At 48.2% G+C, this 27,876-nt stretch overlaps 1 protein-coding gene across 11 annotated transcripts; it reads right to left on the minus strand.

Moving 5' to 3' along the window:
- Positions 1–843: 843 nt before the first annotated feature.
- TMEM40 (transmembrane protein 40) lies at positions 844–27,602 on the minus strand. 11 transcript variants are annotated; one of them, XR_012129036.1, is made up of 13 exons: positions 26,618–26,682; positions 12,423–12,503; positions 11,656–11,772; positions 8,278–8,367; positions 7,185–7,238; positions 5,050–5,085; positions 4,647–4,676; positions 4,221–4,268; positions 2,504–2,575; positions 2,339–2,413; positions 1,795–1,857; positions 1,372–1,456; positions 844–1,274 (listed from the first exon to the last, which is right to left on the minus strand). XR_012129036.1 is itself a non-coding variant. In XM_073231059.1 (13 exons), the coding sequence occupies exons 2-13, from the start codon at positions 26,773–26,775 to the stop codon at positions 1,437–1,439; spliced, it is 840 nt and encodes a 279-aa protein (XP_073087160.1). In that variant the 5' UTR covers positions 26,776–27,339; positions 27,499–27,596; the 3' UTR covers positions 844–1,436. The 11 variants fall into 11 exon arrangements, 8 of the variants coding, with proteins under 8 accessions (XP_073087160.1, XP_036856295.1, XP_036856296.1 ...); XM_073231059.1 differs by adding an exon at positions 27,499–27,596 and having other exon boundaries at positions 844–1,456; positions 11,656–11,768; positions 26,618–27,339; XM_037000400.2 differs by lacking the exon at positions 26,618–26,682 and adding an exon at positions 27,499–27,602 and having other exon boundaries at positions 844–1,456; positions 11,656–11,768.
- Between the last annotated feature and the right edge of the window lie 274 nt (positions 27,603–27,876).

Consider the following 27,876-nt stretch of genomic DNA (forward strand, 5'->3'; position numbering starts at 1 on the left):
GCCCCAGCTCCTTATCCCAGCTCTCAAGGTCCTGCTGGGGGAAAGGGAGCAGTTTACCCTGTGCACAGCTTATATGCTTCAGCCACACTGGACTGCTTGCCCATTGCTCCATAGACACGTGTGCTCTTTCATTCCCCCATGCCTTCACCCACACTGTGCCCTCTGCCTGGAAAGCCCTTCCCTACATCTCCCCCATCAAAGCTTAGCTCAATGTCAAGTGCTGTCCCCAGCTTCCCAGGTTCAGTTAGCATCCCCTGGCTCTATCTCTGGTTCAGACCCAGATCTTCTGGAGTAAGCAGCAGATTCCTGGGGCTGTCTCAGGTCAGTCAACAGCCACCGTTCCCTTGGGCTGCTGTCCTTTCTTCCCAGAGCAAGCTGGCTTTCTGTGGCCTTAAAACACTCTACTCCTGTCCTCTTTCCACTGTGATCACAGCAGAAATCCAGTGCACAGAGTCCAGGGCAATTAAACATGGAAGCCTACCCCCATCCAAACCCTTTCTCTACCCCTCTCCCCTTTGCAACTCTGCCTTCCTTGGCTCAGGACTTGCTTTATTTTTATACCACACATTGCACTGAGGCTCCAGGAATCCACTGGATGCCTGAGGTGTAACCAGACCCCAGGCTGGCACTGGCTTGAGCTCTAGCCGGGCAGAGGAGCAACGAGAAGGTCCAAAGTTGGTGGCAGGAGCTGGGCTCCGGGGAGGCCGAACCCTGGGGCAGACAGACCCTCAGTGGAGGGGGGCTTTCTTGTAGGGCATGAGGGGCTCCCACAACATGACCCACTGGAGACCCTCCTCGACAACCTGGGCCCCAGAGAGCCTTAAAGGAATATTCAGCCGACTCTTTTTAGTCCAGGAAAGAGACTGTTTATTTGCATGTTGATGGAGTGCAAGGGCAGGGCTGGTGGTAGGTGATGGGAAGGTGCCCGGATGCTGTGGCTTTAGCTCCCAACATCTCACCTGCATCAGGTTCACCCTGGGGCCTGGCATGACGGCTCCCTGCCTCTGGACAGTGGGCTGGCTGCCTGCCCCAGGATGGCTCTGTAGGACCTGACAGTCCACTGGGATGGCCTGGGGATTTGAGAGAAACTGGGAGCCCAGACAGTTGATGGGGACTGAGGATGTCCTACTATCTCCTGAGAGCAGTGGCCTCCCAGAGCCTCCTGCTGAGCCAGGGACCATGCAGGGCACAGGCCCAGCACCCTCTCTCTGCCTTCCATCCTGGTGGCTGGACTGCGGGCCAATGCTGCCAGAAGGATGCCTCAGCCTGGGCTGCTGCCAACATTCAGACCACATAAAAGGAAAAGGGGCTCTCTTTACTGCTCTGGCCATGCCAGCCCGTTTGTCTCCTGGAACGTGGCTCTGTCCTTACATGCTCAGAGGGTTCAGTGGTGGTCCTACAGGGGCCCTGGCCTGGCTGGCCACCCGGCACTGGCCTCAGTCGGTCTTCCTGAACCCTGAAAGGCAAAGCCCTCAGGATGGCATGGATTCCGCAGGCAGCCAGGCCTCATCCCCATCATCACCCCTGGTGCCCAAATACTGTTCACAGCTGGGATAGAGTCGTCTTCCCAGAAACCATGGGTCTCCACAACCCACACCATTGCAACTCATTTCCCCTTTATAAATTAAATGTATAAAAGGAGACAGATATGCCCAGCCTAGAGACACACAGGCCCCTGGCCTTTCGGGCCCCCGACTCCAGGTCCTGTGCTCCTTCTTATATGCTAGACCTCCTCTGCAACAGAAGCCCCTGGTAGGGAGAGAGAAACTGAGCATAGGAAGAATGTAAAGTTACCTATGAGCCTAAACTTCTGAAAGAGGGGGATGAAGCCCTGCAGGACGCTGTGGATCCGGTACACTGTTCAGAAACAAAGAGAAAAATAATGGAGTTTTGTGCCCCATCAAGGGATCCAGGGTCACTCCCACCCACTGGCCACCCTTGGACAAAGGCCAGACGCACACAAAGAAAGATTTAGTTGTGGAATTTCAGGCAGCAGGGGAGGCTTACAGGCCTAGAGTTATTATTATTAATAACAATGACCACGAACAGCAATAACAGCGCCAGGAAACAGCGAATTCAGTATCAGCTCCCTTAACTGGCTGGTTTCTGGTATCTGGCTGATTTTTTTGTTTGCCATTTTAAACTGTTTTTGTTGCATTTTTGTGGAGCTGCCCATTTTTTTCCATGGGGTTTTGCCAACAACCTCACACTGACCCTGAAAGCGGTCAGGAAGAAAACACGAGCATAAGGAAACCTTTACAAAATGTTTAGGCTTGGCAAGCATCTCAGCTGGTCCAGCCACCCACCTCCGAACATCTATGTGTTGGGGGGGACTTACCTAGCCCAAAGTAGATGCCAACGGTTTCCAGGGAGGCGAAGGTAAGCAGGCCAACCCCAAGTGACATGAACCAGTCTGCAGCAGGGGAGAGAATGGTTAGCCTGCAGGTCTGGTCTCCTGGCCCCCAACCTACCCCCCACCCCGTGCCCACGGCCCCCAGCTCACCTGTGCAGTAGTGGTAACACACCAGCAAGGCTCCAATGGCAAAGCAGAGGAGGATGAAATGGAAAAACTCATCTACAAAGGCAGATGCAAGGAATTATGATCGGCTTCTCTTACTCTTTTCGTAATTAAAGTTTTCCAGTCTCTGGTCAAATGTAGCTTTATTCAGAGACCTGCTCCTGACCAGCCCAACTAAAACAGCACCCACGCCCCACCCCTTTCCAGCCTTTATCTCACTTTATTTTTCTAACACTTACCTCCCCTCAACTCGTTATAGTTGCGTATCTGTGTTTGTTGTCTGACCCCCTCAGGCGGATGGAGGGTGGGGATTTTGCCCAGTGACTAGAGCAGAGCCAGGCATGCAGAGGTGCCCGATACTGCGCCGAATGAATGTTAACTACAATTGCAAAAAATGCAAATGTGTCCATTTTAAAAGTTTCCCATTCTCTCTCCCTAAAGCATGCAGTAATTATGTGCCATGCTGCTTGGGACGCACAGTATGAGACACAGTAAGGAGGTGAGACCAAGGTGTAGTCACAGGATAGTGAAGGGTCCGACCAGGGGAGTGGAGGCGGCTGCCGGTGAGAACTAGAAGTTTGGGAGGCTTAAGAGATCAGGCCAGAATAAGGACTGAGGTTCAGAGGGGACCCAGGGGATCCTTCTGGGTTTTCTCAGCTTCCACCCAGCCTCACAGCGTCTTTGCCTTTTCCATGTAGCACTGCTGACCACCTTCACGATTTCAGGCTAATCCAAGGACCATCTGTCCTAATATTTACTAAACATTTTTCTTTAAACAGATGCCTTCTGTCCTTCAATAGATTTACTTTCAAAGGAATCTTTATGTCACAATAGACAATGGAAAACTAGGATCCCATGTCTGAAAACTATACCCAAGGTGTGTATGAGGCAAGACGGTGACGTTCCAGCTGCTCTTGCTCCTGCCGGAAGCTCTGCACACAGGGACAGTCCTGGCTTCTGCGTTCTCAAGGGCAATGCGCAAGGGTCAGAGGAGCATTGAGGGCACGGGGGCTCCAGGCCGAGACAACTGAGCATCTTGGCCTGGCCTGCACTTTGAGAGTCTTGGTTTTATTCCAACGAGGCTCGTCTCATGGCCTGGGAAAGCCCAACAGCCCCCTGGTTCATCTAGCGGGACAGAGGCAGAGCCAGGGGCTGGGACCCAGGTCTCCCACTCCCTGAACGTGAGCTTTAGCAGCAACTGAAAATGTTTCTAGAACTGCCATCTGTTTAATCAAAAACTGTCTCCTTTCCCACCCTCACCCTCCTCCCTGAAGCCCCCATGGATTCTAGGCCTGGAGCAGAAAAGATCCATCTGGTTCTTCTCACCCCTTCTCAAGAGTCTAGTCTAGTCTAATCTCATGGCTTCCTCAGCCTGGCCCCTTCCCAGCTTCCCACTGTGGTCATAAGGCCTGGGGGGGATCTTGTCATCCTGGCAACTCTAAAGCAGAAAGAGCACAGGAACAAGTTTCAAGCCCAGGTGGCTCCACTCACTAGCTATAAACCCACTCCCCATCCTGGAGCCTCAGTTTCCATATCTGCAAAGTGGGAGTTATTGTACCACCTTCTCAAGGTGATTCTAGTTTTGCAAACTGTAGAGCACACAGCAGAGGTGGGCTATGATTACTGTTTTAGCCCACCAGATGACTTTCTACCCACCATAGAAATCTGGACCAGGTAGATGGAAGCACACCCATTTCCTTACCATCTTTCTTTATGTTCAGCCTTCTTAACTCAGAGGTTGCCACTTCTCCTTAGGAACAAGAGAGAAACGAGTGTTTAACTTTGATGCTGGATGGCAAGTGGGATTTTCTCTTCCCTGCCTCACTGAGAATGGCTTTTCCCAGGGTCAGAGGGCACTCACTGCAGCACCAGTGAGGACAAAGCCATAAAGGCAGGGGTGGCTGTCCTTGGGACCCCCGCAGACCTACCCCTCCCTCCGCAGGCCTGAGCCTGCATTCTGCTCCATTTCCCCTGAGCCCGGAGGTCCCCATCTGGAATCACAGTGACCCTCTGGCTGGCGGTGACATCAGTGCTGGGCCTGACCACCCTCTCCGGCTGTCTGTGGCCCCATCCCACCCCTGGGAATCCAGGCTCTCCTGCAGTCTTCTCGGAGCTTTTGCACATTTACCACTTGTGTCAGAGCCTCTCCTCCGGAGTTCTAGAAATTAGAAACTCAACATTAGTGCTCAAGCCAGCTGAGGTCCATAACAGATCTCTCTGCCCTGGTGGGGGCCACGGGTGACCTCTGGCAATGCGCCTTTCGAGTTCTGCCTGTTGATTCCTGGTTGTAATTCCTTTGCCTCTTGCCTGGACCCCTTTCTAATCTCCACTAGTCTCCTGCCTCCTGCCACAACCAGCCCCACCTGCCTGCTGAGTCCGAGTCAGAGCCCCTGGCCCCCATGGAGGTGGTGGGGACTAGGAGTCCTGTCTCTCACTCCCATGCGCCCTGGCTCTCACAGGGGAAAGACAATGCCAAGGCCTCGCTCAACACCTGAGCACTGACACCCCCCCTCCCCACACTGGACACTCACCTGATTCCTCAGAGGGCACCAGCTCTCCAGGGTCACCTGCACAGAAGGAGAATCAGTGACCACATATCCACTATCCTCTGGGAGTGGAGGATTCACCCTGTGGGGAGGTGGGTCCCACTCAGAGGCTTTCCACTTGATCTGAGCTGGCTGGGTGTGGACTGGAGCAAGTGGGTTCCTATCTGTCTAAAGGGGCAGTCAGCCTTCACCTGCTGTAGAAGCACCTCTCCAGTGTTACGGGTCTTCCAATTTTCCACAGGAGACTAGAAATCCAGGTGTTCACACAAACTTCTTGATTATATAAAAGAGTTGACAACTCTTACATTCCATTGCATCAAAGACATCATTGTTTGTGAGAGGTGACTTTATTTTATATATTACTATGTAAGGAAGCCACCCACAGACAATTTAATGGTAAGTTGCCAATGGTTTTAAGGTGCTTCCTGATTTCAGAGATGCCCAAATGTGAAAAAGTGTGAATTGCAGAATTGATGAAATATGTTTATAATAAAAATACTCTGTGAGCCAGATAAAACACATCTGCACACAGATGGGCCACTAGTTTGAACCTGTATCTGTTCATGCCTATCCGGATGCATGAGGACACCTTGCTGTGTGACCCAAGCCCACCAGGCTGTGAGCTTGTGGGAGACAAGCTGGGTGGTCCACTGGGCCACCTGAGTGTTGTCACGTCCCTCATCTGGGCTGCTCAGGGTGCCTTGAGTTCTACATATCTGCCTTGAGCTGCCGCCTCCTCATTATTGTGGTCTGGGTGGCCCTCCAACCCTACTCATCCTCTGGTCCTGGTGGCTATTCTAGTTCCTGGTGATCTCTCCTCTAGCCTGCCACCTCCTTCCCCTCAGGGGCAGGCAGGACCCCTGTGATTCCACCACCACCACCAGGAGTCCCCACTCCCTTACACTTCCCATCCTTCAAGTCAACCCCAGGATGGAGACACTGGGAGGGGGTCCCTGGCACATGGCAATAAACGCTCAATACACTGAACTGTCCTTCCAGCTAATGTGCAAACAGGAAACACCTTCTGCAAGTGGCCAGAGTGCCTAGTACCGAGAGCACAGAGAACATACCACCAATGGCATGAAATGGGAATCCCACTGTGTAATTTATTACATGCCTCCAATGCCTTATCTGGGGGGGAGAGAGATTCACAAATATGTGATGATCTCTACATTGTCTACAGTGAATATGAATTACTTTGATGAGGAGGAAGAAACATTAAAAAATACATGTAAATATAACAGTTTCTCTTATTTTACACCCAGTGAAAAATTTTTTACACTGCTTAAGTAATTAAGTAATTAAGTAATTTTTTACACTGCTTGTTTTTGTAAAAAAGTAATACTTGTTTTTGTAAAAAAGAAAAGAAAATCAGAAAAATCAGATAAGAAAATAAAACAGTAGAAAGATTACCCACAATGCTACTTGAGGCAGAACATCAAAATCTTTCATTTATATTTCTTTGAATGTATACTTGTTTCTCATTGTTTTTCTTGGGCATTAGGAGACTAAGTAGATTTTTTATTGGTCATTAGGAGACTATGTAGATTATGGAAATGTTGGATTAAATAAAGTTAAACAAGTTTTATCTGGCAGTGTACATTTGTCAGGCTTTTTTGATAAACTGGTTCATTCCTACAAATTCACCCAATTCATCAAAGTGCTACCAAGTCATAATATTCATATCTCCTTGCTGTGATAATCATGATGCTTAGAGACAATTATTCCATAATATGAGTTTTGTAGAGATCAGATTCTTAATTTTTCCCTTGCATGCTTAAACAGCTCAGTAGTTCAAGAGAGCAGGTACTAATCATGTCTCATTTTGTTGGTTGGGAAGCTGAGGGCCAGAAAGTTTAGGTGGCTGGTCAAGGTCACCCTGCAAGTCTAGGTTATAGCTGAGAAGAGAATCCAGGACAGTCTCACCTTTGTAGAAAATGCATGCCCCGATCCCCATCTGCCAATGTTAGAACCACTCACCTTGCCACATCTCCTATATTTGCCCCAGGGCTTTTCAGCTAATGAAACACCCTCATCACCTCTTTTCTGCCCAACAAAGTCCTAAGCTTCATGTCCTTTGCTTAATTCTATTTTTCCAAAGCCACTGGACAACCAATTACCTCCATAGAGTTGAAGCTCATCCTTCAAAACATCAGGTTCCCCATGCTCAGCACCTGGGTGGAGACAAGCCCCTTTAGTCAGCAATCCCCAGTCACAGCACCTCAGAGCAGCTGCCATCTCCCACATGCTTAAAGACTTAAAAGGTAACACAGTTTTTGCATTGGGGATACGATGAGCAGTCTTCAAGAGGCAAGACAGCCTTCCAAACTTTCTCCCTTTACTGTGTCTGACTCTCCTCAGCACACCTAGAGGTGACCACATTCAGTTTACTAAGAAGGAACTGGGGGCCTAAGAGGATCTGAGCCTCTTTCAAAGTCAGTAATTATAGTTGCCATTTATTGAGCACAGTAATTACTATGTACCAGCACTGAACTAAGTAATTTACCTCTGGTATTCCATTTGATTCTCATCCTATGAAGAAGGTATTATTACCTCTCCCTTCCCCATTTTACAGATAAGGAAACTGAGGCTCACAAAGTTAAATTATCCCCTGAAGGTCACACAACCAGTAACTGGCAATTCCAGAATTCAAACCCAGGTCTATCACCAAAGCCTGCAATCCTAATCACTTTTATCTTCAGAAATATAACCCAGAGCTCAACTCAAGCTTCATAGGCAGCATTTATTAAACACCTCGTGTTCCAGGTTTGGCACTAAGCATTAATCCAGGTTCTTTCCTCCACATTCTTTTTTTTATTCTGGATGTAGAAACAAAACACGCTTATTGTAAGATACTTACAGTAGAGGACAGTTCAAAAAAGCGAAAATAAAAATCACCGGTAATTTAACCAGCCAGAGGTAACCACTATTAACATTTTGAAATTTTTACATCCAGTCTTGTTTATCACCACGGATGTGGGAATTTTGCAAAGTATATAGGAGATCAAGCTAATTATATGATTTGACATTTTTCTTTTTCACTTCAGAGATATGTGAAGAACGGAACTCAGACCTGGACAGGGTGTATTTCGCCGCTGTTGGACATTAGGTTGTTACATATTGCAGCCCTACTATAAACAGTGTTCAGTCCCATTAAGAAACTCAGTACTGAGCTGAGTGTGCAAAGGAGAAATAGTAGAGCCCGTGGCCTACCGGGTGAGCTGTCCCTGGTGGGATGTCCAGCCCCCCGGCGCTGGCGTCGTCTTCTGGTTGCTCTGGGGTGCTGGTCCTCATCACTGCTCCCTGCAGGAGACAAGCACAAGCGGTAGGGTAACCTGAGCCTGGAACGGACCTGCGATATGTTCATGCTGGTGTCCAGACTCAGAATTCAGTTTATATGAGGACTGTGATCTGGGGGAAAGCTCTCTGTTTGGGGTGTTGGGGGTTCTGAGATCTGCCACAAACTTTCTGTGTGACCTTGGACAGATCACTTAATTATTTCTGTTGCTGCTTTCATGAAGATATGACAAGGTACTGAGGAGCTTTCCCTCCCAGCAAGCATGGGGGCTGTGTCACCTCTGTATCCCCACAAGGCTACGCTGACTCTGTTTGCTGTGGCTGCTTCTCCCACCTGAAAGACCCTGCCCGTTTGTCTTCCTTATCCTAAAGGTTAAGCTGATGTCACACGTCTTGAAGAGAGGCTTGTGCAACAGTCCCAGTTCACCCTCATGTGGGCCTCCCTCCTCTGCGGTTTCTGTAAAATCAACTGTCTGGGGTTGACACAGTGGGCATGAGGGTCAGTGGGGGCAGTGCTCATCTCTCCAGCCACCTGGCTCTGAAGGACAAGGCCCGGGTCGTCACTGTCCTAAGGGTGCCCAGCCTGGAGCAGGCGACCAATCAAGACTTGAAGAGTGAATGAGTCTTTTGCCCTCTTGGACAGTCAGCCTTCCAGGGATTCGGGCCTAGGCATTTCCAGCTTCAGGATGCCCGAGATGGCCCCAGTGATGCTAATGCCCCTCAGTATGCTTGGGGCCCTCCTGGTCTATCACGCATAAAATTTTGAATTCCAGGAAACCAAGTTAACTGTGCTTAAAAACCAGTGTGTATGTGACCCCAACTAGATATGGAGGAAGATGTATCAGGAAGTCCATCAAGATAACAACATCGGTATTTATCTCAGGAGGTAGGATTTTGAGTGGCTTCTATGTTCTTCCTTTCTGTATTTTACAAATATTAATCAGTGCCACAAACAGGCTTTTTCATTGCATTTTGCAAAATACCAAACAATACAGAAACTAAGGAAAGCAAAAGTTATCCCAAATTCTATCAGCCAGGGACAACCTCCATCAACATGCAAATGAACTTTCTCTCTATATATGCATACATTTTTTAATACAAGGTATTAAAGAATTATAGGCTGTCTAAAATGAGGACAATTTTTGTATGTGTTCTCTAGTTCAATTATTTAAAAGAATTAACCCTGGCAGAGTAAATTTGCTGCTGGTGTCCCCAGTGACCATCACAGAACCTGCCATATAGTTGCGGCTCATAAGTATTTATTGAATAATTGTAAGGAAATACACTGATGTGTGTTGGTGGTTATCTCTAGGTGGCACAGCAAAGGATGATTTTTTTTCCTTCTATTTCTTTACATGCTCCACATTTTCTACACTGTGCCTACGTGTGATCTTTCACAATGAAAAGTTGTAATTAAATAACAGAATACATTAAAAACAAAAAGGGAAGGAGTGAGGGAGGGCAATGTTGGAGCCAGACTATGGGGTTAGGGTCCTGCATGTGGAGGAGGCTGCAGCGAGGTACCCAGCCAGGCTTGGGGTCTTGATGGCTAATGGTCACCACCTGAGCCTGCAGAATGGGCAGTGTCTGAGTTCCAGCGGGCAGGTCAGCCATTGTGGATCAGAGATCAGAGCCTGAATGTATGTCTGTTTCTACTTGTCTGCTTGTTTTCCTGTTGCTTTCTCAGTGCTCTTTTGGGCTAATTACAGCAATAACATGGCAACATGCTTAGGAAACATAGCAAAAAATTCAAACAGAAGACAAGTCCCATGTGTGCTGTGGAACCTGAGGGAAGGAAGGGGCTTATGGCCACACTTGGGGGAGAACATTTGTGGGGGAACAGCACCCCCTAAGGATCAACCATCAGAAGACAGAATGTCCCCTTCCCGTTCAGAGGACAAAGGGACAGGTAATGGCTCCACAGTGCCTGGAAGCTCTTCTTCCAGAGCTTTACCTCGTCTGGGGTAGGTTTGCATATTTTTTAATAAGGGAGGTGGCTCCTTTCCCGTCTCATGAGGAGGCTGGTACAAACGACCCACTGGACCCACCCATCCCTCTCCCTCCTGTCTGCTGAAATAATAAGCATGGATGTTTTGGCTTTGAGTCTCAGTCTCATCATTTACCACAAGAGAACAGGAGGCCAGGGCTTTGCAAGCATTTTTAAAAATTTAGAGAACTCTTTGATTCAAATAGAATATCAGGCCAAGCCCACTATGTAAAATGTGACAGAGCAGGAGCTCTGGGGGAGGAGACAGACCAGCACCAACCCCTTTCAGTCTCAGAAAGACCTCCTGGGACCCCCCAGTTGGTTATTGAGCCCTCTAACAGGGCGTCACTTGGCCTCTCTGCCTCAGCTTCCTCACCTGTAAAATGGGAATATTACAGTACTTTCCTCAGTGGGTCGCTGTAAGAATTAACTGAGTGGTCACACTTAAAATAGTCGAACAGTACCCAGCACATAGTAAGTGGTGAGCAAATGTCAGCTATGATGTTCCTGCTGCTGCTATGAATCAGCTTTACGTTTTGAATTACAAGAATAAAAATGAAAGAACATTCTGCCTTTCATCAGAGGATAATGCGGCAATTTATAATCATGACCCATTGAGAAATGTCTATTCACTTAAATCTACTGAAGCCCCTGTGGGGAATCAATCCTGGGGTGTGATTTGTGCAAACAACTCAAAAAATAAAAGCTTTTGAGCAAAGACGCTAATGAGTAAGATAAACTGGCCCAAAGGTGGAGGTGGATCTTAACAATGACAGCTACTTTTAGTTTTCACTCTGTGCTAGGTGCTAAGACTTCACATGTGTGAGAACGTAATCCTCACAATAATTCTGTGAGTTAATAACTTCTGTTATCATTCCCATCTTGCAGGCGAGGACCCCGAGGCATGCAGGGGTTAGCAGTTTGCCCAAGGACACACGGCTAGTTGGTGGCAAAGAAAGGTTGGGATCTAGGCAGGCTGCATGTTCCTCTTTAACTGAAATGTCGCTTCACACGAGAGGTGGCCACTTGAGAGTCTATTCAGTGAGCATGAAAAATATCTGCAAAGATATTACAGAATAGCATGGCAATAGGTTTAGGAGAAGATAGCAAAAATTTTCAAATGGAAAAAATTGTCCATGTGGCCGGTTATAACTGTGTACAAGTTACGTGAATGGATAGGTGGGCTCTGGAAGGGAATATGGAAAAATAGAATTGAAGTGTCAAGGTGGGAGATTATGGGGGATTGTTTTTCCATGCAAATGCTGTTCTTGAATAATACTGTGAATACAGATGTATCTTTGCCATACCGGACACAGAGGTGGATGGCGAGGAGGAGGAGGAGGAGGAAGAGTTGTTTCTCTCATGTTGTTCTTGAGAAAAGAGTCCGGTCTCCCCATCTTGCTTGTGGAGATCTGTCTCTCTGTCTGGGAGGCACACATAGGCAACGATGAGTGTTTTCTGCCCTTCCTACCCCAGGGGTCTATTTGGACTTGGGGTCCAGGAGCTGCCGAATTCTCCGGGATGCTCTTTCCAAACACCCAGAGCCAGTGGATGGTGCAGGGGACTGGAATTCTCAGAGGCCCAAGGACTCTAGGAAGGCCCAAGGCAGAAATTTCTCTGAATATGGAACCCTCAGAGGGGCTTCTTAGCCCCTCATTCTGCCCAGAGACCAACAGACTGTGTACACAGTTGCCAGTTTAGAATTTTCTATAAATTACAGGGCAGGTGGGATCTGATCAAGTCCTAAACCTTCCCATCCCCCATGCTGGGGCTATGCAGGACCCATCCCACCTTTTGGGAACTCTCCCTAGTGCCAGCCCAAGCTCCCAAAGCCTCCTTAAGGTTTGGGGAGCAACTAAAGGTCCCCACAACCAGAAAGTGCTGGGGGATTGGCTGGACCAAGCATGTGTATGTGCACATGTGTGTGTGTAAAATCGCTACTTCTCTAGAGGTTTCAATTGTGACTTGAGCCATTGTGCCACATGAGCTGAGCAGAGTCTTCTTCTGTTCCATACACTGCTGAACTCCACCTTCCATGTGGCTTTGCCCAGAGGGTCAGAAAAAGCAAACATACAGTCTAGGTCTTCTGTTTCTCTGGGGAGTTGGCTGTGGTCTTGAGTCTGGGAGGAAGGTCCTGAAGTCTCCATGGCCTTCCCTGGAGGAATAACAATAAGTAATTAATAGCTCCTTAGTTGATACCCTTAATATACAAAGAGCTTTGGCAAATAAATAAGAAAAAGACACTGAATATTCAAAGGTATAAGAACAGTTTACAAAAAAATAAATATTAGGGAAATTTGAATAATAGCCTCCCCCATTATCAACATCTTTCAGAGTATTAATAAATTAATAATAAATTATTTTTTTAGGTGTGTTATTTATATTAAGGTTATATTTCTTTTAAATATCCTTAAATTTGGAGATAAATATTAAAATTTTTATGATAAAATAATATGATGTTTGGGACTTGCTTCAAAATAATTTTGTGGGGGAGCTGAAGGGCATACTTGGGGGTTCAAATAAACATAATCAGTTAATAGCTGTTGAAATTACATCAAAACATGGTTCTTCCTGGGTGATGGCATCATGGGTATCTTGAGCTTATTTTTACTTGGCATTTTCTAAATTTTTAAGGGCAATGCTTTTGTTATAACAAAATAGACAATAATTTTTCCTTGCATAAAAAGTAATATGCCACCTTATATCCATAACAGCTTTACAAAGGGCGTATGTGTCCGTAATTCCATGTGAGGCTGATTACAAACCAGTCAGGTAGGAATTGGGATTAATCACTCCTCACATTTGAACTGGAGTTTCTATACAACAAAACTTCCTAAGAGATCATCTCACTGGACCCTTACAATAATCCTGCAAGGTAGGTTTTATTATCCCCATTTACAGAGGAGGAACCTGAATCTCAAGGAAATGAAGTGATTTGTGTAAGTCAAGACTCCAGAACCCACATATTCTGTTCAGTGCACCCCAAAACGTTGATTTGGGGTCCAAAACTGCTCAAAGGCCACCATGGAGTCAGGATGCAAGTGGTGAAGGAGAAGGCAGGAAGCAGGCCCTGGAAGGTGGAGAGTGAGGGTTGGGAATCTGTCCCTTTGGGACACCATACCCTCTCCTTTCCTGAAATTCTGAGAGGGAGCTAGAGGTAAATCTGGAGGCAGGCCTTCAGGTGACGCTACACGAAGGCCATAACTGCGGCCTTGGAAAAATCAAAATGGCTAACCTCAATGAGCTAGTCCTCTCCCTGGGGAAAAGACATGGAATTGCCATAGTAGAGCTATCCCTCCAAGCCCTTATTTTAGCTGGGCATGTGGCCACCCAGCTAGAAACTTTATTTCCTAGCATCCCTTGAGTTCGGTGTGGCCATGTGACTACATTCCTGCCAGTGGAGTGTAACTGGTTGGGATATGGGCTGTGGTGTGCTGATAAATGTTTAATGGTCCTTCAGGAAAAGTATCCACACATATACACATATATTACACACACATATGTTTGTTATACATTTTACTGATATAAAGAATATCCAGCACATAGTTTACAAATAATAAAGCATCATATACAGTACTCTTTATTGTGAATTCCATATGCCTATAACTTCTCAAGCCTAATTCTCATCAGTCTCCAATCTTCTGAAGCATAACGAACAAGTTCTTACATGGTGAACGAATTCTTACATAGTGAATAAGTTCTTACATGGTGAACAGTACAAGGGCATTCATCACAGAAACTTTCGGTTTTGATCACGCAAGCACCATTAGTTTTTATAAATCTATTGCCAACAAGAGTGTCACAGAATCAGATTTCAAATAAACTCTTTTTTAGTACCAGATTCAGCAAAGAAGTTGCTCCTATTGTCAATGTATGAGTACTTCCAATGTGAATGCTGGCCGATATTCTCTTCCATGTTAAGGAGCAAGACAAAAGTGACACAACAAAGGCATTTGTTGTTATAGTCTGTCAGGGATATAAGCAAACTTCTTTGCTGAATTGAACCATAGTTTTAAAATTCTGGTAAAGTATTTTCTCAAACTTTTTGTGCTACTCACAGTGCAATGGCTACAGGTGCAGTGCAGTTTTAGGTTTAATCTGTATTATTGACATTTTCTTGATCACAGTCTTAAATTCAAACAATCAACAATCATTTAATTGCACATTTGTGTCATGCAATTATTTAATGTAATAAGGGCTGTGTTTAACAACCAGCTCCCTAATTTCCTAAAGATGTAACAATGGGCTCTCATAAAGTGATACGACCCAGTCCTGGCTCTGGGCATATGAACTTCTGTTTGCCTTCTATTTCCTCTTTCTTGCTTTGTGTACTCTAAATGCAGACATGGGGTGGTGAACCCACCTCATTCACGGTTCCAAACCAACATCCCAGAGAATCTATGAGAAGCAAGCAAAAGGACCCTCGACCTGGCAGGGCTGCATGCACAGAGCCACTGCCTGCCTGGACCTGCCGCTGGTAAGCTACAAGCTCAGCGAATCAGCTGCTTTCTTATTTGAGCCTCATGATTTGGCCTCTGTTCCCTCAGCTTAGCCAAGTTGTGCAGGCTTCATTCTGAAGCCTCCCCTATTTCTTCTCCTTCCAGCTCTGAGAGTGGGCAGATTCCCTACTCTCTGACTAGTTAGGACCTGCATTCTCAATTGCAAAACTCTGGACATTTGGGACCCAGGACTCTTTGCTGTCGTACGCATTATGTAAGGCAGTGAGCAGTCTGCGCACTAGATGCCGGGAGCACCCCCACCCCCAGTTGTTGTGACAATCAAAAATGCTTCCAAACATTGCCAAATGTCCCCTGGGGGCAAAAATCACTGCCAATTGAGAACCACTGGTCTACAGGATCTATTCTTTAAAGTTTTTTTTTTTTTTACTGAGAGATAATCAGCATATAATATTATATTAGTTTCAGGTACACAACATAATGATTCAGTATTTGTATACATCGCAAAATGATCATCATGGTAAGTCTAGTCAACATTCATCACCACACAGTTACAATTTATTTTTCCTGTGATGAGAACTGTTAAGATCTATTCTCTTAGCAACTTTCAAATATGCCATACAGTATTATTAATTATAGTCACCGTGTTATACATGACATGCCCAGGACTTAGTTACCTTATAACTGGAAGTTTGTACTTCTGACCTCCTGAGCCCATTTTGCCCACCCCCGGCCCCCACCTCTGGCAACCACCAATCTGTACTCTGTATCTATGAGTTTGTTTATTTTTGTTTTGTTTTGTTCTTAGCAAAGAATCTATGCTTAATCCACTATAAGACATTGGGGTCAGGCAACATCCTCTCCTGTACCTCAGAGTCACACTTTCTGGGTGTGATTTCTCACTGACGCTTCTAGCTGTGGGAGTTTGGACAAGTTATTTAACCTCTTGCTGTGCCTCAGTTTCCTTGTCTGTAAAATGGGGACAATAAAAGTGCTTGCCTCCCAGGACTGTGAAAATGACATGAGTTAAAACATGGAAAGCGCTTAGATGAATGCTTGGAATAGAGCAAGTGTTGAAGAAAACGGCAGCTGAGATTATCATTATCAGGCCAGGAATGGCATCAAGACAGCATTTGTATAATGGCAAGAGCATGTGCCCCAGGCTCTAGCACTGCTTTCTAGAATAAAAATTCCCATTTCTCAGGGCAGAATTCAGCTAAGCTTTAGGAAGACATCAGTCAATAAAACTACTTGATATTCGGGTATGAATGACTGATAACCATAAGCCTCCAGGGCACAGCTGTATATTGAAAAGGACACTTTGTACACAGCAAGTGTGCAGTACAAGTTCATTGGCTGAAATCATCTCTAATGGTGGGATTTCAGGCAGTGGAGGAAGAGAATTAGAGCCATAAGGGGTAAACAGAGCTGTGGGCAATGCCAAATACACCAAAAGTTGGCCAAGCTGGATGTGTCTCTTTCTTGCTCTAGCTGTCTTGGTCACTTGGCGGTCCCTGGTCACACACAGCATTTCCAGGCCTTCAGATTTCCACCCAGACCACTCTTTCCTATTGTCCAAATTGTATCTGACCTTCCAGGCACAGCTCAATACCACCTCCTTCATGAAACCCTCTGCTGGTTGCCTACCCAGTGCCCAACCCTCCTCCTTACCCCCACACCCTTAATCCTCCTCCCTGCCTCATCACAGCTGGCTTGCTTTCTTGCTAATAAAACTGCAATTTTGTTCTTCCAGCTCCAGTAAGATACTTTTTTCCCAGCCTCCCTTGAAGCAGGGGGTTGCCATGTGACCCCGTTTTGGCCAATGAGAAGTGAGTGGAAGTCGGCTGGGGTTCTGGGAATTCTCCTGACAAAAGAGACCGATAGTGCTGGTGCCGTCTTCACTCTCTTGTCCTGCCTTGAACATGAATGTGATGGCAGGACCTACAGTGGCCATCTTATGAGCATGAGGAAGAGCCATAGCAAATGCAGAGACGTTGAGCTGCTGAGCCCTTGCCAGCAGCTGCCTGCTTTCCTGCCATTTGAGAAAATATGCCTCATTTTGTGTAAGCCTCAGTAGTCAGGAATTTTGGCATTTGTAGCAGAACATGATTCTGACTGACACACCTTCCCTCTCCTACATTCATCCATTAATTGAGCACCTACTGTGTGATGGCACTGAATACCACAGTGAACAAGCTGCTGCCCTGTTCTTAAGGGATTTCATGGTAGATCAGGGGGCAGTGGAGCCCAGGGAACAAATCAGACCAGGATCAGTCAGGAAAAGTTCCTGAGGAAGGAACACTGGGGGTGAGTTTGGAAGGGCCGTGGAAACAAGGTGCAAAGGCAGAAAGGAAGGGGGCTTGGCCTACATGGGAAAGAGTTGGCAGGAAGCAGCTCTGAAGAATGGGACTCTGGGAAGGCCCAAGGGCACCCCTGCCTTGTTCCCTCGCACATTTCTCTCCTGAGCCTTGTCAACTCTGCCTTGTTCTTCAAGGCAGGACACCTTGTTGTACAACTTCAGATCTCTGCTTAGGGTTCCAAGGGTCTGACACACCCAGGGTGTGTCTCCTCCACCAGATCATGAACCGGGTCAGCGTAGGGAATAGGACTGATTCACCTCTGTGTCACCGAGGCCCTGCACAAAAAGGCCTGGGAAAAAGCAAAAATGATGACAGTGATCACCATGATCATGACCATGACAAGTGCCTACTATCTGCCAGGCAATAATCCACCACTCTGTGAGGGGGCCTGTGCTTGTGCCCATTTTGTAGGCAAGAACACTGAGGCACAGAGAGACTAAGTCACTCACCCAGCGTCACATAGCTAGTAAGCAATTGAGCAAGGGTAGTTGTTCAGTCCGTGTTGGGAGACAGAGGAGAGATGCTGGTACCTCTTCTCCAGCCCCTGTCATTAGCACCAGGAAAGAAGCCACCAACAGTCATCAGCGTGTTATGCAAATGATGCTGACCTGGCTTATATTTAGCCACTGGCAGAGCCGAGCAGTGCCCTCGTAGCCAGGGAACTTCCTGATGCAGTTCTCCTGCACAGTGATCTCTCCGGACGGAGGCAATGGAACCACCGTGGAGGCAGGACCTGAGGGAACCCTGTTTTCCCTTTTAGAAGTCCGTGCCCCATCCCTCCTCCACTCATATTTCTATTATGAGAAAGAATAAATAGAATTAAAACATTTTTAAGTCAAGGATCAGTGTGCAGGGCAATGTTAACACAAAGGGACAGAGGACACCAGGCACTGGCAGAGGGGTTGGTGGGAGGGGCTTCTGAAAGCTCAAGTTCAGAGCCCGTGACTTCCTTTGAGCCCAGATGGACCACGGGGAATTGAGACAGGAGAACTGAATAAAGACAAAAGCAGAGAGAGGAAAGAACATGGCACTTTACTTGCACTCATATTTCATACATACAGGTCTTATTTTACACAGGAAGAAACTGAGTTTCAAGTAGGCAAAGTTACTTGTCTGAGGTCTCCCAGCTTACAGATGGACTTGAATGCAACCTCTGCCCCAACAGAGAACCCCACTTCCCTGGTTCTGGTTAGAGGCCCTGAGAACTCCCCACTTAGGGGGCCCTTATATCAGAGGCTGATCCTACAAGGAAACAGAATGCTTGACTTTATGACACTTTCTGCAGAAAGCTCAGTTTTGCCGAGTCACCAGTGGTGCTGGGGCCATTGCACCCACAGTCTTCCTAAACTGCATTTTCCCTTCTGCACAGCCCACACTTCCTAAATTCCTGCTGTCCAAGAGCCTGGATCCAGGGTGGGAGGGATACTAGGAGACACCAAGTCTTCACAGCCTCCCAGCACTTTCCCCACCCAGCTCACTCAATCCTCATACTAACCAGGAGGGAGGCAGGGTGGGCATTATTGTTCTATTCTAAAAATGAGGAAACTGAGCCCCAGAAATGGAGAGGAACTTGCATAGGGCCATGTAGCAACTCAGAGGCAAGGCTGGCTTCAGAACCCTTGTCTCTTGATTCAGAAGCTGCTTAGCTTTCCCCTGTGTCCCTGCCTGGAGGAAGGGGCTTCGGCAATGAGACTGAGTTGGATTTCAACAGGCAGTGAAAGGCAGGGTGGGATAAAGGTTTAGTGGGGGGCGGGGGGGGGAGGAGCGGGCAGTCGAAGGGGTAAGAGCCTGAGAGGCCAACTTTTCCTTCAGGTGGACTGTAGCATCAGGCCTCGGGGCCACACATGCAAGGCCAGCTCAGTTAACCAAGCCCAGGACAGGAAATGTAACGGGGGAGGCACTGGAAACAGAAATAGCAGCTGAGAGGGGAGCAGAGCCGACAGAGGCATGCACACTTGCTGTTTTGGTCTGCCTGGCATTGAAACCCCCTTCTTCTGGCCATTACACCAAGGAGGCAAGTTAGAGCCCTGGATAATCTCCTTTAGCTTCCCAAGCTTCCCAAACAGGCATACACCCTAATTTCAAGGATGCCGTGGTCCAGCAGAGCCGGCTCCAGGACAAGCATCGCCCCAACTGATCGCACCTCCTCCCTGTGCTCCTTTAATGCGGAAACTCCGGAGGGGTCCCTGCCAGGAAAGCCCTAGCCTTTCCTTCCTGGGAATAGGGCCTGTGACAGGAGTGACGCAAAGCCCTGAGTCCGCAGGCGCTGGTCTGCCCCAGGACACAGCCCTGAGGAGACCATCCTCTCCTCTCTTCTCCTGGCCCCTGTCTGCTGTGCGGTCTGCTTGCTCAGAAATCCCCTCTGTTCTGGGAGACCCCTACATCCTCCCAAGAAAATCCTTTTCTCTGGCAGCCTGAGGTGGTTTCTGTTCCTTGCAGCCGAAGCACTCCAGGTGAGATAAACGTGGGAAAGGCTCCGAGGCTGTAGGCAGAGCAAAGCAGGGCCATGGGGCAGGACGGCGTCCACAGATTTTACTGCAGCCACCAAGGCCTCCTGCTCGGTGCTGCCCTCAACTCCAGGCTGGGTTAGGGACCTCCCAGGTTTCTGCTTTCCCTTCATCCTCCACCCCTGTGATGCCCCAAAATGCCAGTTGTTCTGGAGAGCTTGCCCCGGAGCCCCACACACTTGCCGAGGATGGAGGTCATCTTAGAGCTGCTTCGGCTCCTCACTGGTTTTCTATTGCTTGTGTAACAACTTCCCGCAAATTAGTGGCTTAAACAACACAAATTTAGTATCTCACAGTTCTGTAGGTCAGAAGCCCAACAGAGGTCCCACTGGGCTGAAATCAAGGCATCAGCAAGGCTGCGAGGCTTCAGGTAAAAATCTGATTTCCTCACTGCTGCTGTGCCTCCTCCTCTCCCTTTGCTCCCCTTCCTCCTTCATTTCCTTGCTTTGTCTTGCTTCTAGGGGCCACCCATATGCCTTGGTTTGTGGCCCCCTCTTCCCTTGTCAAAGCTGGCGATGGCAGGTCAAGTCCTCACACCGCACCACTCCGACCTCCCCGCGCCCCTCTCCCACCTCTGCGGGCCTGTGATGACACCGGGCCCGCTCCCATCATCCAGGATTGTCTCTCGTCTCAAGGTCAGCTGCTAAGCAACTTTAATCCCATCTTTATTCCCCTTGGCCATGGAACCTGACATAGTCATGGCTTCCAGAGATCAGGATGCAGACATCTTTGGGGAGCTGCCAGTCTCTGACCCCAGGGCCTGCCGAAGCCGGGAGGTCTGCAGGTGCTCAACATCTTCCTTCCTGAACCAGGTTCCCTCCCTGATTCTTTGATATGGAAATTCTGGAGGTGGAATGATGTCATGTCCAGACCAAACCTAGAATACCGGCACTTATTATGTGAGTTTCCCTTAGTGAATGACTTTCCCGTGCTCAGTGTCCCCCAAAGTTTGGTTAATGATCAGAGGTTCTCGCTCAGGTATGGTGTTAGGAGCAAGGTTAGGGGGTAAGATGTGGCTCAGGGAAATCCATATTGTTAACAAAGGCATCACATGCTAAGCAGAGGGTGGTTCACTCAGACTTCCAGAACCTCTCCCCTCAGTGTTACAAGAGCCTCCAAGAGGCCTGCCTGCCTCTGGCCTCCCTTCTGCAAACATTTTGCTGGACTGCCCTAGGCTTCAGTTTCCCCATTACAAAGAAGCTGGGCTGCTCTCTATAAGGGTCTTCCAGCTCTGACATTCTAGGATACTAATGCTCCCCTCCAGTTAAAGCCTTCAAGATTCATTCACTCAATCAGCAAAGAATTTGGAGACACAGGGTCGATAAGACCTGCAAGAAGGCCCCAAATAGCATATTCTAAGATATACATAGTATCTTGTAGGGAACAGCAGGGTGAAATATTGGAAGAAAGGCTCCAAAAACAAGGGGATTTTGTATTCAAAGGAGTTTGGGCAACACTGCTTTTCACAGCCTCCTTCTCTGAGCTCCACAATGTGCAACCATGTATTAAAGGCTCTGAGAAGGCCTGCAGGAGAGAGACTTCTTTCACTCTGTTTAATCCAATCCTTCCCCAAACTACCAAGAACACAGTCTTTTCCCAGAATGTGGGCCAATGTCTTTCGGCACAGCTTTGGGAAATGCCATCTACTTCAGTCTCTGATGGGTGCGGGGTCAGCCGTTCTGTCAAGGAATCCAGACCCAGGCACTCTTGCTGCCCACTTTGGACACTGCCAACTTCCCTTCTCATCCTTTCATCCCTGGATCAGGAGAGAAATGAATCAAAAATGAACCCTGAGAAGCCAGGGGCCATGGAACAGAAATGGTCTTTTCACCAGCTCTGGGATCCCAAGATGTGGGTGGTGATCCTCCTGGCACTCCCAGGCCACAGGCTCGGTGGGGGGCAACTGCAGTCAGCTGGCCTGAGACCCAGGGCCTGGGCCTGGCCTGGCCACCAACCTACCCTGGGCCCTTGAGCACATCACTTTCCTCCTCTTTGTTATATGGAAGACAGAATAATGCCACTCCCTAAGGGTTTTGGATCTCAAAAGGGTTATGGATAGGAAAGTGCACAGTAAAATTATCATGTGCTTAGCCAGTCTGGATTGATTAAGACAGTCTGGTAATGGGGTCTGACAGAGCCCACTTCAAGTCCTGCTTCATCACTTTACTTCCCAGCTCTGTGACTTTGGGCAAATCACTTTACCTCTCTGAGCCTCAGTTCCCCCATCTGTGAAATGGAGACAGTGTCACTATCTCACAGGGTTGCTGCCCCCATTCCAGAGCTCTCTGCGAATAGGAATCATGTTTTATTATCTTCTACTATATTCTAGTTCTGGCTTAGAGAAAGTGCTTCATAAAAAGAAATTATAAAGTGCTGAATTTAAGAGTTTAGAGAAATAATGTTAGGCTGGCAAAAAGTTTCTTTATGAGATTTTTTTTCCTTTCTCGTTATAAGATTTTCTACTTGTTCACACCCCACACCCCCTTTTTTTTTTAGCAGCCCCTTCCTACCCCAGGTTCTCCTGACCCTCACCCCACCACCCCAGCTACCCCCATTTAGTGGTCTCTCCTTTTTCCCAAGCTTGAATTGTGGCCAGGAGATAAAAACTGAGGCCCAGAGAGGGAAAGACACCTGCTCAAGGCCACACAACAGGGAGCCTGGATATGAACTTAGATCTGAGGCTGCAGTTCAAGCATGAGAGAAACCTCACAGAGAGCAAAAGAACCTCACAGACATCACAGTTTTCCTTCTCCATCATTTTGTTCCAAGTCCAACCTGGCAGTTTAATGGTGGGATAACAACCCACAGTGCCTAGCCAGCTGACCACAAGCTAGACAGACCTGTCATGAATCTGGGTAAACTTTGTGGCCATAACACATCCAAGGATGTAGCCAGGGCCTGGGTTGCCCCTGCCTGTTGGATGGCCCTAGGCTAAAACAAGAAAGTAAAAGGGACAAAATTAGATCTGTGCAGAAAGAAGATGGGTGGGCCCAGCTTGGAGGCTGTTCATACAGAAAGACCTGGGGTTTTCAAAAGACACTCTGAAAGGTAAGCAAACGTTAGCATAAGCATCTAACTTGGTGTCTAGCACATAATAGGGGCATAACCAATGTTTGTTAAGGTCAACATGGTGATAGGGCTACAAAGCAAAGTTAACACAGCCTTAGGTCATATTAACAGAAGCACAGAGTCTATAGTGAGGAAGGTGACCCATATCTTACCATTTCCCCATCCCAGGTTCAATCCTAGGAACTGAAAAGAGTAGGGTCTGGACAAACTGAGAGAATCCAGAGGATAGGGATATGGAGACCACACCCAAGAGGAGTGGCTGGAGGAGCAGGGTGCTCAACCTAGGGCTGAGCGGTGCACAGACAGACTTGGCCGCTGTCCCCAAGTCTCTGCAGGGCCTCCTCTAGGACACAGGGACCAGGAAAGGCCGTGAGCCCAGATGGAGGGGTCAGGACCATGGGGAGTCACCAGGGAGATGCCAGCTTGACATATAGAAGACTTTTCTAAAAATGACATCTGCTGTGGGTGATCATGAGCAGCCGACCATGGGAGAAGGAAAGCTGAGGAGTGGCGGAGGTGGGCTGGGATGTCCTTAGCTCAGAGCGCATTAGCCTCTCAAATAATCGTCTCCAAAGAGCAGGAGGAAAATATTAATTCATCTATTTCTACTTCACTTTTAACTAGAAATTGTTCATAGTCTATGTTCCACCCTGCTGTGCACCCCCCATGTGTCAGACACCAAATGCCATGTCCACAAAGCAGTGTCCCCCAGAGGCCAGCGGGGAGCCCCACAGGACATTCTGCTGTGGCAATGTGTTCTGTTTCTCTGCATTTGGCCTGTTGCCATGGACTGCTGGGTGGATCTGAGGGTCAAACAATACAGCTGGAACTGCATCAGCCCCCATGCAGTGACAAATGGATTTAGAGTCCCTGCAAAGGAACCACAGATGGAGACACTCTAATCCAGAAAGTGCAGGAAAAGTGCAGCCCAGCCCCGCTTACTGCTCCCAGTTCAAGTTCTTCACCCGCCACCTTACCACGTTGAAAACTATAACCCATGGGATCTCACACACAATGCTGCTTACTTGAATTATAATAAGAAAACTACTTGAAAGGTGGACTTCCACCCACTACTGTTGGTGATGAAATTCACTCCGATTGTACGTTGGGCCGTGAGACAAGGGTCACACTGCTTTGTGTAGCCACAGTACTTGTGTGTAATTTCTGAATCCATAAATGCGATATGTTGGGGGCGCCTGCCGCATTGTTCTTGAGGAGAGGAAGCAGTGAAACCACGGTGGAGCGCGACCACCATGGCTCCAGGTCCTTAGCACCAGCTGGACATGAGGGGATGCAGTTCACTGTTTGAAGTTTGAGGTCTAATCAGATTTGTTTCAGACTTAGGAAGACAGAAAACCCAGGGGGAGGGTGCTCCCAATAAGCTTTTTGAGGTCCCCAAAATGTTTGAAGATTGTTGGGAAAGAAAACAAAAACCTTAAAAGATTTCCCTGGCTTTGCATCTCCTAGTTCGGTGTTTATTTAAACAGCCAGAGCCAGTCCAGACTGCTCTTTCTCATTCCAGTTTCTGTCTCCTCTCTCTCTTTTCTATCTTTTTCTCTCTGTATGGCTTTCTCTCTCATCTCTCTCTCTTTCACACACACACACACACACACACACACACACACACACACACACACACACACAAGTTCTCTCTCATCTCTCTCTCTTTCACACACACACACACACACACACACACACACACACACACACACACACACGTAATTCCCAAGAGAAAATCCAGAAGGGAGGCACCCAGTACAAAAGAGCTTGCTGGCTTTTAGATGTCAGACCTGGACTTAGTCCCCCTCTGCCCATTGCTGACTGCCAGATCACTGGAAGTCACACTCATCCTGGGAGCCTCAGAATCCTCCCCTGGAAAAGCGGGCATGCCTACAACTCAACAATAAAGTCACAAATAACCCAGTTTTAAAATGGCCAAAGGATTTGAATAAACATTTCTTTAAAAAAGATGTACAGATAGTCAACAGCCTGTGGAAAGATGCACACCATCATTTGTAATTGTGGAAATGCAAATCGAAACCACAAAATGACACCACTTTGCACCCCTAGGATGGCTAAAATAAGAAATATAGATAATACCAAGTGCTGACAAGAATGTGGAAAATTTGGAGGCTTCATACATTGTTGGTGGGCTTGCAAAATGGTGCAGCCACTTTGGAGAACAGTTTGGCAGTGTGTCAAAATGTTAAACGTAGGTTTCCCAGATGAGCCAAGTTCCCTCCTAGATATATACCCAAGAGAACTGAAAACCTATGTCTACACAGAGACTTGTGCATGAATGTTCACAGCAGCATTATTCATAATATCCACAAAGCAGAAACACCCAAATGTCTGTCAACTGATGAATGGGTTAACAAACTGTGATATAATCATGCAATCAACAGAGAGGAATTCAGCCATAGAGAGGAATGAGGTGCTGACACACGCTACACAGCACGTATAATAAACCTTGAAAATGTTTGCAAAGTCGGGCAGAAGGATTCACCTCTTGTCCGACTCGGTTTATATGAAATGTCCAACATAAGCAAATCCACGGAGACAGAAAGTGGTTGTCAGGGGAGAGGGGAAATGGGGAGTGACTGCTGAAGGGCATAGGACTTGTTTGGGGATGATAAAAATGTTCTAAATTAGATAGTGGTGAATATTCTAGAAAACACCTACTGTACAGTCTAAAAGGGTGCATTTTATGGTGTGTGAATGATATCTCAATAAAGTTGCTGTTGAAAAAAAAAGAGGTCTTCCCACATATGGTTGCTATGAACGTGGAATAAGGCCTCTGTCAGGGCTAGCATGTCCCTTGGGTGTAGTAGCCAGTGTGTGAGACTGAGCTTTCTAAGAAGCTGGCTTTGCAAGGATTCCAAAATGCAGGCACCTTAGTGCTTAGGGCTACACCAGCCCAACTTCTAGGAATTTCAGAGACAGGTTGGGGGGGTCTCATTGTTTATAGATTTGCTTGGTTTAGACCCCAACAGAACATCCCCCCTGCCCCCATACTTTACTCACCACAATTTCCCCTAACACATACTCCTGACTCAACTTTTCTGGCAGTTTTTAACCAAAACAGAATAAAATAATAAGCATAAGACCATATCTTTCCTGTCCCTCTTAAAAGCAAAATGTATTGGCTGGAGGCCAGAGGGCTGGGACGCTTGGGGCAGAGGTGGCTCCCAAAACTCAGGGTGACAGTGGGGGGTGGGGGCAGCGGGGAGATGGTGTTGCTGGGCTGGGTGGGTGGGGTGGGGCTCCCCTCCAGGGCATACCACCTGGGTGAGCCTCTGACAGGCAGCAGGGGCCCCCTCCCCCAAGACCCAGCTTTCTCTGTTAGTATTTTCCCCCCAGAAGTTCCTATGAGTAAGGCAGAGGAGACAACTGGCCTTAATGTCCCCCCAGGCCTCCAGGCCTGGAGCAGGACCCAGAGGGCTTCCAAAGGAAGATAGAAAGGCAGCTGCCTCCACTGTCTGCTCAGAGCACAGAGGCTGGGACTTCGGGGCGAGCAGCCTTGCCCTCTAAAGCTGATCGGTCGCACAGGGCAGAGCGGGGCAGGTTCCAAAGATCTAGTCAGACCCCTCATTTCACAAACTAGAAAACCGAGGCTCAGAAAGGTCAAGGGGTTTTCTGAAGGTGCGCAGCCAAGTTAGCAACAGAACTGGGAGTCTGGTCACCTGCTGCGGCCCGGCAAGGGCTGACTGGAGCCTCAAAACAACCCAGGGTGGGGAATCTTTGTCACCCACCTCTGACTTTTCCAGAGATGGAGAGTGAGGTGCTCATCCAGCTGGGAAGGTACCTGACTGGGATCCCCGAGTCTCTTAACCATCAACCCCCCACCCTGCTGCGAGCCCGAGCCAGGCCCATTACCTGTGGTCCCGAGGTCTGTCTGGGTTGCAAGGAGAGCTGGGTGTGTGGACGTTAATGATGCCAGGCTGGGCAGGAGGAGGAGGCTGGGGAGAGGTCCGGCCGCACCCCCGTGACAGGGAGGGGGCGGGGCGTGACGTTGCCCTGGGCCCCAGGGGCATTCCTTCCTGCTGGCGCTATCAGCCCCAGGCCCTCTTGTCCCATTTGCCTCTTCCCCATGACATGCCAGGAGCAGCAGCTGGGGTAGCTATACCCCAGACCTGTCCCCTGGGCACGGATGCCTCTGGCTCCAGGGGGCAGTGATGGGGGACGCTGAGCCAATCTCTAGGCAGGGAGGAGGAGGGGTGTTTCCTGGGTCCCCTCCCCACCCCATTGGCGAGGCTGACTCAGGGCCCAGCCATGTGGGCCAACCCAATGCTCCCAGGAGGGGTGAGGTTCGGCAGGCAGCAGGAGAGTAGTCCCAGCATCAGGGGACTGGCAGTGCCCTCTCCTGGTGAGGAAACTGGGCAAAGGCTAGAACATCCACTGCCCAGCGCAGGTAGAAAATACAGGTCCCAAGAGGGAGGAGGGTGGGGACTGACTTCTCACAGCCGAGACCAGGAGAAGCCCAGCTCAGCCTGCCTCTGCCTCTTGCTCACTTACCAAACACTCTGGAAGCAGAACAAACAAGTCCTACGCTTCCCTGGGGAGCGCCCAGGCCAGAGGGAGAAAGGCTGTGACAGGCCCTATGAGAGCAAGATTCAGGGAGCTGTGGGTCTCCAGGAGGGCTTCCTGGAAGAGGGTCATCTGGCTCCTAAGCTCAGCCCAAATCCTGGAGTTATCCTTGCCCCTCTGTTGTCTCATACTCTGTATCTGACCTATCTGGAAAACCCTGTTGACCTCACCTGCCATGTATCTCAAATCCTGCCCTTCTCTCCACCTCCAGGGCAACCAACACAATCACTGGTGTCTGCTCCTGCCCTTGGCCTGCCATCTGTTCTCATCAGGGCAGCTAGAGGAATCTATTTAAACCCTAAGTCAGCTCATGGTCCTCCTCTCTCGGCACCCTCCCAGGGCACCCACCTGACTCAAGTTCTTACACAGCCCTGCACTATCTGCCACCCACATCTTGCTATCTCTGACCTTAATTCCTACAACTTCCTCCCTTACTTGGCCCAGTCACCCTGGATGTGCTCCAAATACTCCAGTTAGGTTCCCTCCTCAGGGCCTTTGCACTGGCTGTTCCCTCCATCTAGAATGCTTTTCCTGGCTCCTTCCAGTCT

The sequence above is a fragment of the Manis javanica genome, chromosome 3 (genome assembly GCF_040802235.1).
Source record: "Manis javanica isolate MJ-LG chromosome 3, MJ_LKY, whole genome shotgun sequence".
Lineage (NCBI taxonomy): Eukaryota > Metazoa > Chordata > Mammalia > Pholidota > Manidae > Manis > Manis javanica.